The sequence below is a fragment of the Astyanax mexicanus genome, chromosome 16, assembly GCF_023375975.1.
Source record: "Astyanax mexicanus isolate ESR-SI-001 chromosome 16, AstMex3_surface, whole genome shotgun sequence".
Classification (NCBI taxonomy): Eukaryota; Metazoa; Chordata; class Actinopteri; order Characiformes; family Acestrorhamphidae; genus Astyanax; species Astyanax mexicanus.
This window is the reverse complement of record NC_064423.1, coordinates 16,948,887-16,961,905: the sequence shown is the minus strand read 5'-3', so window position 1 is coordinate 16,961,905 and position 13,019 is coordinate 16,948,887. Positions and strand designations below refer to the sequence as shown.

Genomic DNA, 13,019 nt, shown 5'->3' with positions numbered 1-13,019 from the left:
TTAGTGCCAGGAACAGCTGGCAAGAGATAGGCTTTCTCTATTTTCCCACTATAGTCGAGACTGGTGTCCCCACTTGGAAGGCATACAAGGGCAGGATTCATGTAATTTTCCCCATCTCTCTGGCACCAGATCCACCCTGAAGCCCCTCCGGACTAAAAAGTAAGCAACATTCCCAGACTTAACGGAAGTGTCTGGAATCACCTGGTGTCCACGCTCCCTTAAACAGCACCAGGACATCCACCAGACGCTCAAGGTCTTAAGGTCTGAAATAAACAGTTCCTCGTCTAATGTTCTCCATATTTATCTCTAGAAGGGAAAAAGCGTGGTGTGGTCTAGACCTAAGACTGAGCGGCTCACAAAACAGGTCAATCTGAAGTAACAGCAGTAATATGACTAACCTTGACTTTCATATGATTGTGTCTTGTCGACTTATGAGACAAGATCATGGTGATCATCAGTGGAAACCCCTCTTTAGAGAAGGTTGAATTATTTCTATGTGTTTTTTGAGTATATTAAAGGGGACTTAACATGCGAAACTCACGTTTTGCATGCTTTTGTATTTCTTTTTTTTGTATTCCATCTGTTTTCTTTGAATCAGTTAAAAGAGGTGTAAAGAATAATTTCGAAAGAGCAATTTTGGTTGAGCTCTTCAGACCATATACAACAAGGTTAACCAGCGGACTTCGTCTGAGGAAGGGATCTGTACCTACTCTCTGTAGCAAATCAGCAGATAAGGTAGAGCAAATAATGATGTTTGTGCTTCTATCACAGTTAATAATAAACTAGCTTGTTTTTGTTTTCCCATTTAGCACTTTCTAACACTAACGAGCTGGCATGGCCAGCAATAGCTTATAAAAGTGACATAGCCCTTAAACGAACTTCATGAACATGTTTTGTATAGTCCATAGACCTATACTAACTTGTGTAAAAAAAAGGTGTAAGAGGTAAAACATGTCCCCTTTATTGCGACAGTGAGTAAGCTTTGAGAATTATGGGATTTCGAGACCTCTGTGGTGAGAATGTGTAATTGCAATTGGCATGTGGATGAATATAATTTTTTTTACAAATACTCTATAGGTCTATAGGTACAGTAGATACAGCAAAGTGAGCCCTCCCATTGGTTTGGATTTTACAAGAAGAAATTAAGTTCTAACTGGAGAAAGTGGATTGAGCCAACTACTGACTTAACGAGAAAAAATAACAATGCGTCTTGTGTTACCTTAAGGAATGTTTTGGGAATGCCCACACCTGTATAAGCTGTGAGGTGTTATCTTGTGAGTGAGGATGAACACATAAATTATCAGAGTTTCAGCAAGGTCTGATGTAGGATGCCCAAGCCAGTGGCAGAGCATCCATCCAGGTGCACATTGAATTCTGCCGTGATTTGGGCAGCCGTGGTTTTATGTTTTTTTGGATACAATCCGGGTTAGCACCCGAACATCCCTTTCAGACAGCTTCCTCTTGCGTCCACAGTTAATCCTGTTGGATGTGCTTGGTCCTTCTTGTTGGTATGCTGACATTACCCTGGATACAGTGTAATGCTGTCTTGGCCACAGATGCGCCAGCAAGGCGTGCATCAACATTTTTTTGAACTCTGGTATGTCACCCAAAATGTTGTGTGCATTGCAATATTTTGAGCAAAACTGTGCTCCTACCTTCACATCCTGCTCTTACTGGTGCAATGTGTAATTAATGAACACTGGCCACCAGGCTGCTCCAATTCAGCCATGAAACCTCCCACACTAAAATGACAGGTGCTTCAGTTGCGTTGTCCAACCCCATTGTCCAACCCCTGTATGTTTCCATTCTTCTAAGAAGACTCCTGCTATGGATGTCCCTGTTCTTAGAGCTGGAATATGTGTTTCCTGATATACCATGACACCCTCAACCAGCAGGTCCCCCAGTGCTCTGAGGGGAAAGAACAGGAACATGGAATTGGGCAACCTCTCTCTCCACTTTTTGTAATAAATAATTGTATTAAACCTATGGCATTTTCTGTTGGGTCCTCTTTCTCATCTTCAAGCATCTTCACAGCAAAGAGACCTGGATAGACGACAACACTTATGGAAATCTTGGAACGACTGCAATGATTGAAAAACTGACTACAAGGAACAAACATACCATATTCTTAGGAGCCACTGTGTTACTGCGCCAACATCATGGCTAGAAATCTTCTAGATGACAAGATCGATTTGACACCCGAGGGTCAAGTGATGAATATGACTTCTATATACATTAGTTTTCACCTCTCCCGACTCCATACAGCCCTGAATGTCAGCATTAGCGGCACACAGTCTCTCCTCTGTGTCTCTCGGTGCCTCAGCAGACGGACCGTCTCTCTTTCTGAAATATGTTTTAAATAATTCCACAATATATTCAGAACGGCTGGATGGTTTTCTTCCTGCGACTTCGGGTCCAAGCTCAACACGCCCATGAAATCACAGCATAGGAAAAGGGCAGCATGTAAAGCGAGATGCAGAACTGTGAGGGGAAACTTGGTAAACATGACACAAGTCCCTAGAAATACGGTGCTGCAGCGGGGGTGAAGGTGCCTGGCAAACAACAAAACGGCCATATTTTAACACAAGTGACTTTTCTGATTATGCCTGCCGCATGACTTTATTTCCTTAGGGCTGAGTGCAGTGTCACTGTCTGGAGCTGGATCAAGCATTTGATGTCTTCGCTCACACGCCCAAAGCTTCAACAGTGTATCCCTTTTTAAAGGAGCGTTTACAGGAAAAAAGATCTTGTAAGCTGTTCGGGTCTGCCAGCAACGTTTCAGAAGTACCTGTGACATGAAAAATGAAAAAGGAAAACAAACTTGGCGAAGCAAAATCTTCCAAACAGACGGCTGCCGGGGGAACAAACTGAGAAAATGCTCAACCATCATTTTACAGCTCATTAAATGATGATGATGATGAGGATAGCAAAGAATTGTTTTTCTTTGCATGATTTGAGATCTGAAAGTGCTACATAATTTCTAATTTTCTGCAAATAAATGCTCTAAATTACTGTTTTATTTGGAATTTGGAAAATTGTTTTCGGTAGTTTATAGAATAAAATAAAATGTTAATTTCATTTAAACATATACCTATAAAAAGCAAAATCAGAGATACGGATCATTTTACTGCTCTGGCCGAACTCTGTGGTCGGTCCAAAACTGGACTGGATCTTATCCACTAAACATGTTGTTATCTACGGCTGAATGACATGTCTGATTTGCACACGCTATCAGTCAGCCTCACACTGCAGCCAGTGGCTAATCAAAACCGATCAGTATCAAACGGCGGATTTGAATTTCAAAACGTTTCACACACAGAGAGCTGCTGGGTGGTGGAAGGAAAACAAGCTTCAGGAATCAGAGCCAGAGCTGGCTGTTCAATAGCACTGAATGAAATTACTATTTAAGCGATTATTGCAGTATAAGCGAGTCTCTGAGAGAGGCTTGCTTTAATCCTGGCTGAAGCGGAGTTTTCCTAAAAGCTGCAAGCCAACAAATAAGGCTGTGCTAAAAACCAGAACATCTGAAAAAATACTAAAAAAAAAAGCAAATAATATCAAAAAAAATATTTGCTTCGAGTAAACGCCAGGTTTTCCTTTAGCTGACTGGCTGTTGGTCGAGACAGGGAACGCTCCATTCACTCAAACAGAATATGGAATCTGCAATCTGGAAATCTGGCTTAGAGTTATTCCCACACAAACTTCTTCCCCTTTTTTCTTACATTTAGTCTCCCCTCTGGTCTCTCTCTCTCTTTCTCTCTCTCTTGCTCTCTCTCTCTCCCCCCTTTGAATCCGTGTGCCCGCGTCCTCCCTCAGCTGTTCCCGTCTGCTGGGATTGATACAATATTTTCCAACCTCAATTAGCCGAGGGCCCGTTGACTAATTCCAACTGTTTTTGCACCTGAGCAGTCGGGAGCGGGGGCTGGAAAAAGTGAGCGGGGGCGTGGGGGCACAGGGCCGGGTGCAGCCGGGTGCTGGCTGTTTGGGAAACGCCGCTGTGTTGACAGACCGTGGGGGCTACGCAGAGGACAAGGTGGACGGCGGCACCTTCACCAGCACCAGCTGCCCACAGTCAACACAGCACAAGAGAGTTAGATGAAGAACTTCTTTTGAAGCAGAGCAGAGTGTACGCAGGAAAATATAAAAAGTGATGCAGTCACACTGTATGACTAATGTGACTTATTTGTCAGAGCATTTGACTTATCAATCAACAATCAACTCAAAAGATTCCTTTTTAGCAGCATTCTGACCAAGATCAATCTGATCTATATGAACTGAATTCTGATTGGCCTCCCACTCATTCCTTCACTCAGTTACCGACTTGAGGAAAGCTGTCAATGAAACGTCATGCCAAGAAACACTCCAGATTGTTGTTCTTTCAGTGGCACCAAAAAGGACTGTATAAGCATTACGCAAGGTGTATTATATCATAGTGAATGAGAGCCCTGCTACTCAAGGAGCACTTTTGAAATCCAGGAGCAGGAAATGAGCAGACAGTGGGTAAATGTACAAGCAAATTGCACTGGGGGAACTGCACTATTTCACCTAACAGTGCTCTGTCCAGCCTCCTTAGCAGATGTGACAGAGCTCTGGAAAGTAGAAACGTATGAGATTTACAGTTATATGGCAACGACACCTTCTTGCAGTCTATCATAGCCCAAGAGCGGTTACTAAATCAGGAGGAGATTGTTAAAATGTGTAGACTTTGCAAGGAAACCTTGACATAGTTAAGCCTAAATTTCAATTGAATATACTGCATAGCAACAATATACAAAATAACGACAATTTCATGTTGTTCTATTCAGTTTATAATTTACATAGGGGAAGTGGTTAAAATCCCATCCCACACCCCCCTCCAAGAAATAGGGACAACCCTTCAAAAACCTTTTTTTTGTCAATTTTTTTCCATTCAACCCTAAATCCAGTGTGCAGGCAACAAAATGTAACCACTGCACCATTTAATGTGCAACTGAAAATGTTGCTAGCTCCAGTAGCCAGCCACTGAGATGTACTACTAGTGATGTTTTTGTTTATTATAAAAAAAGCGCCATAAAACACTAAAACTACATTTTAAAAAACTGTAATTAAACTGTACTGTATAACCCTCCTTTTGGAGTGTAGCCCATGTAGCCCTAACACTTCACCCTACCTCTCTATTCCAACAAGAATCAGGACACCCTACTCTTAAGCAGAGGGGTAGGGAAAAATGGTAGTGGGCAAGGAATGAAATGGGATTGGGCCTGAACCTGTACAGTTGCAAACCTACAGACTCAAGCCAAGCTGCAGTGTTCCCAGTTGGAGCAACTGGTCTGGAAAGAATGATTCATGTTTGCAGTCCATAAAAAACACAGTACTAAATCCATCCCTAAACAACAACAGTGTGTCAGTCTCATGGCTGTTAAACCCCAAAACAATATCAACAGACCAGATCATCACTTGTGGGGGACATGGGGTCTCATAGTGTAAAACTCTATTTTTTTTACAGATAATGCATGGGATTGTCTCACAGAAGACTCAAGGGGTTTCGATTCGTGGATTTTGGAACCTGACAGAAAATTTTGGGTGATTTTTTTCCGGGTAGACTCTGCGGATGCACATTGCACCTGCTGTTACTTCCTAAGGTATGTCTCGGCAGAGGCTTGAGTTCACCGCACAAAACAGGACTCCTGCTAATTTTAACTTCCCTAAAAGCCAGGGGCCTTTTCCAAAAATGGTTATTCCAAAATATCAAACTTCTATACTATATGTATATGTATATGTATATAGTATATTTATAATTTGGAGTATTTTGTGTATGAGGTAAAATTTTTACTCATGAGTAGATTTTTTTGGTCATTTGATTTTATATCCTGAAATCAAATTTCTTAATTCCTCCTAAAGAGCACACATGCCTCATTTTAAACATGTAGCTGTAGCTTTCCCACATTTACATGTGTTGTATTCCAACACCTGCTTAGCATTGGCTCTAACTCTTTAAACCAAAGACACAAATTCAAGGTAAGATCTGATGGGCCAAGCGAAGGCAGAGGAATCCCGAGTGATAACAAAGACCATAAAGAACGCAAAATATAAGACAGCGCACTTATGGCAATTAAAGTGAAGGCTACAGTAAAATGATGATATCTGCCGCCTACTCACTGTCAGGGTAGTTCTTGCGCCGGGTGCCGTCCACCTTGCCCGTCTTGTCGATGCAGAGGAAGAACTTGTTGGCGGAGTACAGGCGCCGCAGCCGGACATCTCCCTCCAGGTGGTTGTAGCTGCGAGTGTGCCGCTCTAGAGTCCACGAGCAGTTCGTTCCCCGTGCCAGCAAGTGGAGGGGGTCGTGACCCAGTCCGTTTGGGCAACCTCCGAGAGCAGTGCCTGTCAGAAAGAGAAGAAAAAGGCACGCCAGCCGGAGGAAGAGGGTGCAGGGTCGAAGGGGTAGCCCGGGATGGGCCGAGCCTATGGAGGTGAGTTCGGCTGACGAGTTCCATTTGCACATGGTGGGTCAAACTCCCGAGGGGCACCTTGCGCAAGCATTTGACATGATTTTGCACCCTGTTCGCTTCACTGCCCCACACCGTCCCGGTGAACAGCGGATGTTTTGAGCGAGAACCATTCAGAAAGAACAGACAGAAAGAACCTTGCAAAGCTTCCAGTTCGTCCAACGGGTGACAGTCATGGGTCAAGGTACTCAAAGGACTTCCTCTGGGCCCAGGCACCTGGCTGTGCTGTTCCTCTGCTGTGGGTAGCCTTGCTCTTCACAGAACTGATGTGACACTTTGTAATCCCATCTCCAAAGAATGTTCCATCTCTTCTCGGGTTGCTCTGGAGATCTCAGGTTGCTTGAGCAAACTTCACTCAGCTGTGGAAGAAGTGTCCTGTCTGATGGCTGCACCTTGCAAGAGGCTCCCTCTTCTCCCAGCCAGGGGCAGAGCAAGGTGAAACGTGAGGCTGTCTGACCCGTGCCTGTGAATGAGCTGAGTGAATTGTGTGTGTATGTGTGTGTCTCACAGAGAAAAGGAGTGAGAGTGGGGAGAGAGGGGGAAAGAGAGAGAGAGAGAGAGAGAGAGAGAGAGAGAGACTGAGGGAAAGAGAAAACCACCCGTGAGAGCACGTCTGTGCGACCGAATGAGGCAGTAAAGCTGTAAATGGGTGTCCACTCTGTCTTTTACACTCTGTGTGCTCTGCTTGCTCTCTCTTTGGCGGGGTGGCTCACTCTTGCCCTGCATTTTATCCTGGGCAGGGCTTGTATCTGGGGGACTAATGTGCATGGGTGGGGCCAGGATTATTCATAATCATCACTTCAGATGAATGAATGAACCTTCATAATATTGCCTCAAATTTTTCTGCACTTCTTCCCTTGAGGAAACTTCTTGTGTCAACATTGTGTATCAAATTTTTGCTACCTATAGAACTGTTTTATTGTCATATCAATGTCAACTTGTTAGTAAGTAAACACCAGATGCAATTTTGCCTTTATTGAGACATTACACTTGCTGTTTATCAGCAGAGATAAAGCACAACAGTAGAGAATATAACGTGTGATTAACCACAGATTTCCCAGATTGGTTTGTGCAAAATGAGATATGAATGCCAATTGTAACAGTCCCTTCATAAAATGCGTACAGGATTGCTGGGTGCTACGGACACTCCCTAGACCTACTTGGACTCATAATCACCTTGACTCGTCTTCTCCAAGGCCACAAAATAAAATAAAAAAAAAACTTACTCCTCTCTGATTAATCTGAACCGGCTCTTGTGCAGCTCTCAATTGCACATTTATCTAACTGTAGCCTCTTCCCACCCTGGGAGTGCCTACATCCCTTTTAAAAGGTTCCTGGCTTCAATGATGTGTGCGGCAGCCTGGAGGCGAAGGGGGGGTCCAGGGGTTGAGAGGGTCTTAAGAAGTGTGTGTTCCCCTTCGACAGGGGCCACAATCAGTTCACACTCTCTAGCTCGTTAACAAACATCTTCCAGAAGTGTTGGTGTTCCTCATAAAAACTTGTGGAGACAGCAGTCTGGAGTCCTTCAACTCACCCCCCCCGTCCGTCCCTCCCCCCTGCTGCTCCAGTCTACCTGCGCATGTTGGCCTTCGGGTTTCCTGGTGCTGAGCATCAAAGCTTCTCTTTAGCCTCCTCCACTTGAACAGTTTGGGGCTTCATTAAACCAAATCACAGTCCTATACCCCCAATTAAACCTCGCCACAGTGTCCACTCAGCTTGCCGCCCCACAAAAGTCTTGACTTCTCACAAAAATCAATGGGGCAGAAAAAATGATCACAACTGCCACGCTCAACACGGGCGTGCTACACCAGGCGCTACATGCAGCTGAGAACTTGGATTTGTTTAGGCCGGAACAAGTCAAAAACGATTTCCGACAATGAAGGATTTGAAATAGTTCTTCAGACAGATGAGTGATTACAGACTCCCCATGTAATTGTTCCAGGATGTTCCTGTCTTCTCACCAAGCACTGTAATGGAAATTGTCATCTAAGTCCTTTAAAGTGAAGAGGACTTTAAGAGGGAAGGAGGTATGCTAAGCTTACACAGGTCAGAATATACAGTATTTGTTAGTAAATACACTTGTTGTGTCCAAGTAGTAGTTACACCCAGAAGGAATCAACCGGCATTGAAAAAATCCTTCTGAACACACACTCAAGTGCACTATTTCAAGAGGACAATGCTCACTTGAAGACACAGATACTGTGCCATGGACAACATTGTTAGACCTATCTGTAATTAAAAATGTGTGGGATGCTACTGGACACACCTCCACTCCAGCCCTACCGCAAATTCTGCATGAACTGCACAAATATTCAAGCTGCATGGGATGGATTAGTACTGGACACCTTTAGGAAACTCTTAAAATCTTATGCACACACTACTTCTGTATGTGCAGCTCAATAAATGTTGTTAGTCATTTATTGTTCCTGGTAACCTTTATCTTCCTCCCGAATAGAAATCAGTATTGTAATCAGCCACTTTCTACAGGGCACAACTATTTTTGACTCCTTTTTTTTCTTAGATGATGAATGTGGTATTCCAATACAGTCGTGTCAGAGCTGAAGTCTAGGTTCAGCCACAGCATTCAACTCAGTATTGGAAGGAAATCCTTTCATGCGAGCAATCTTGTAGCCCTCAAGCATACTCAACCACCCCGGAAGTCTGTGTGCCCCTTCCTTTGGAAATTGACGGTAATTGAAATCATTCAGGGCACTGTTAGATGTTTCACTTAAAAGTCTGGCTTTGCCCTTGGGGTCAAGAACAAAGTTCTGTCCTCCATCTGAACATCAGATGTGGCAACAGATATTCCCACATCCAAACGTGTAGGCCCACCACTTTGCAAATACGATTGTGTCCACAAGAACCCTTCCTCATTCAGAACATTACTGCCTGGTTAAAATGACCTCAGTCTCAGTACAGTGATGTAATGCGCGTGAAATAAAATCTTGTCTACAAGCAATTGTGTTCTTGTGCACTTTAAATGAGGTGACAACTTGTTGTCTAAATTACATTTAGACCATTTCTGGCCACACACACACGTTTCCACTTTTCCAGCAGGACAATGCCTGTTCACATACTGCTGCACATGATATAAAATATCACCTACAAGCACTTCTTTTCTCTATTGCAATGTGTTGACAACCTGTGCTGTCGCTAAATAATAGCCAAATAATGTGGCTTGTCCAACAGGATGCCATGTTAAACGTGCTGCGTTTGAGGACCAATATTTGGCACCCATTTCTCAACACCAGATCAAACACAGAACACTAGAAGGGGCCTCAGACAGGCTTCTGTAACGACTGAATGGTGACCACCTCAGACCAGCTCCCACGTCACACACAATGTCTGGATACCCCCCAAGCTTAGAAAAGCTCCACAGCCGGGAAGGATGTTCACAAGCAAAAGCAACCTAATCTTTCCCAGCAGGGCTCCAAGCGGCTCTGGGAGTGTATGAATGGAGATAATATCTCAGTAATGAGGCCTGTTTTGTACCATCGAAGTCCTCAAAAAGAGCCTGAAACCCGACCTCCCTCTAAGTACTGACAATATCCCCCTAATAGCCTCCATTATTAATTGTTTTCTCTCTCCTGCTAACTCGCCGTCTCATTCCCAGTGCCGCTGCACCACTCGTCACTCGGTTTGCCAGTTTAAGGGCTGAGCGCAACAGCATTTGGCGGTATTTCGGATAATTAATCTGAAGAAAGCTTGTTGTTGCAGTTCAAATGCATCTAGCAGGTGCTAGTGATTCAATAAAAATCAGTCATACATGTAAATTTGAAATGTTAAAAATGTTTTATCTATTTGATGCTAGGAAGTCTAGCATGCAGCCATAGTATCTAGTATCGTATCTGTCAATCAACCAATGACAAGTCTACTTGTTATAATATTTTAAATGATTCATCAAACCTGTCATGACTCCCTGCACAGGAGCTCAAATTTTGAGCATTTCTTTTCATCATACTGTTCGAAATATATTAAATCAAGTGATTAGTTAGTAATTTCTTCTCTATTAACTTTAAAGCTTGTCTTGAAGACAGTGCAGGTTCACCTGTGCTTTAGGCAAGGATGATGTGTACACTTACAATATTCAAATCAATCAATCAATAAGACCACCCCCTCTGGTGTCACTGCTATCAGAGGCACACTGCTCAGCCCAACCAGCTCTCCCGCCTGCCCCGCCCCTAAACCCATACATCACCCAGTGCTCCTCTCAGACTACTTCTCCCATTTTTTTAGCATTTTTTTTAATTGAGCTAAGGTTAGAGTCTGCTAAAATCAGGGAGTTTAGTCGCCCTTAAAGTGTTGTGAGACAATATTACGAAGTTCTAAATGCTTTAAGGTTCCAGTTTCTTTTGGAATGTGTTGCAGAGCTGAAAATCAAGTATGGATGTACAGTATATCAGTAACTTAAGTGAATGATGCTTTGACCAGACGAAGCATAAATATCTTAGTTTCAAACTGTCTGCAATGAAATAAAAGTAAAAATTCATGTAAGGAATACTGCATATTTTTCTGATCTGGGACTGAATGATGTAAATTAAAATGAAAGAACATTTCTGTTATATCTGATAAATTATCTGTTTTATCATCTTTAATTTATTTTTTACTGTAATTACTATTTACTTTAATGCCAATTTCTTCAGCAGTTTTATTTGGTTTGTCGACTGTACTCACCTGTCTGTCTCCTGGGATGATAAGTCCCTTTTCATTACAGAATTCTATAATAAAAGACTTCCTCAGACACTTCTGTTTCCGGGCCCTGAAATTATGCAACAGTTCACAGAGCCCTCATCTCTATCATCGACTTCCTGTCCATTTCCTCTGATGCAGGCGGCCCAGACAGGTTGCGTGGTCTGTATAAACATCCGTTTCTAATTCTGGACCGTACTGCCACGGCGTGCCCGCGCCTGCGCCTCTACAACTAGAACAAGGCCATTTGCATGTCCTGCTTCGTGACCATTGTCCTTTGTGTTCTGCATCAGTGATAAGAGTCCAATCTGCCCCATCAGCAGCTCGGTTCTGAGAGTCCTCATCCTCGCCTGATGGAGAGCGCAGATTTCGGCGCGATGGGGCAGACTGATATGTTTGGTTTTGTTTTGAGGAAAAAAAAGTAAGCTTGATCTCATATTGGATCTGATTGGTGGATCTGATTGGAGATCTTTCCACTGATACGAGGCAGTGCGGCTCTTAGATGTGGCATGTCTTGGTGTGTTTGATGTGGAGTGTGTTTTTGAGATGTTCTTGTTACTTTTCTTTTTACAACTGCAGTAAAAATCCCAGACCAGCTGATTTACAGCTGCTGACACTGAAGAAGGAAGCTTCCTCAAAAGTGTTGGAACAATCCACAATGTGCCGCTGTGGTGGCAGGTGTACGTTTAAAATGCCAGCATGAAAAGAAAAATTGGCCTTGTATCAGACCTCAAATGCTTCCACGCAAGGTTGCCAAGTCCAACAAAAGTACCCAGCCTTCAGAAGCTTAAACTAGCCCAAAATATTTGTCTGTCACATGTTTGAAGCAAGTGACAAAACAGCTATGAGTGTACAACTAAGAATTTTGTTTATAAGGGATTTATTATTAGTGTTCCTATTTAAAGTTATTAATAATATTAAAGTTATTAATAATATTGTAACATTAGTGTTTTACTACTTCTTTTATAACATTTTTTTTCCACTATTGTAATCATCCTGCATTTTCTGCATTTCTGCATAAGCTGCATGGCTGGGATGTTTTATTTCTGAAGTTGTGTGGCTTTTAGACTTATGGAAATACTGCCAGCTGCCAGACTGCCAGCGTCTGGCTAGAATTGTCCATGCAAACAAACAAGCAACTTTTGCAGAATTTACACCCACATTTAATGCAGAAGGCGCCATATCCAAATCCTGCAGGTCTTAGTAGAATTTTTTAGCTTCTATATAATATGACAAAAGTCATGGGACAGGACACAGCAGTAGCAATATAAATACCAAACAACATTGTATACGGTTTTTACAGTTTATAATACAGTGAATGCTAGTCATCAAGTGATGCTCTCTAAAATTCACAGGTGTCCAAAGTGACTCCAGGCCACGGAGAAGAGCCAGTACAGTACACGTCTGCCAAGCTCCATTAACCTTTTTTCCATTAACCTTTCCTGAGGGTCACAGATGCCAAAAGCGCTTTCTGACATTCACTTTACACAAAGCCTTGCCTGTCTAAATGAACTTTTAAAAGCAGTGTCCATCTGCAAAACAAATAAACAGCTCCCACATAGGTGTGCAGGCAGGTCTCACTGTCAAAGTCCATGAGATTGGAGGCCTCGTCTCAGTCTCGCTATTATCACGGGTCTGAATAGCTGAATGTCTTCTCCCCTTTTGTTAACGGTCACTCATCTGGCACCGTCGCTCACACCAGTGCTGAGAGGCAGCGGCCAACACGGCCACAGAACATCAAACGCTCCCGGTCGGAAAGGGGGGCAGACTCGTGAACCGTGACAGCAAACACTCTCTGATCCCCACCTACGATCTTAGCCACACACACACACTGCTTCTGTGCTG

General features: G+C 43.2%; 1 protein-coding gene across 1 annotated transcript in view; it reads right to left on the bottom strand.

The window, feature by feature from the left end:
* The window catches only part of fgf22 (fibroblast growth factor 22), a 34,402-nt gene extending 27,237 nt beyond the window's left edge, over nucleotides 1-7,165 (bottom strand). Inside the window, exon 1 of the mRNA XM_007240250.4 lies at nucleotides 6,139-7,165. Coding sequence (XP_007240312.2) covers nucleotides 6,139-6,481 — 343 coding nt within the window. The 5' untranslated portion in view covers nucleotides 6,482-7,165. The remainder of the gene's footprint in view (nucleotides 1-6,138) is intronic.
* Nucleotides 7,166-13,019: the final 5,854 nt, after the last annotated feature.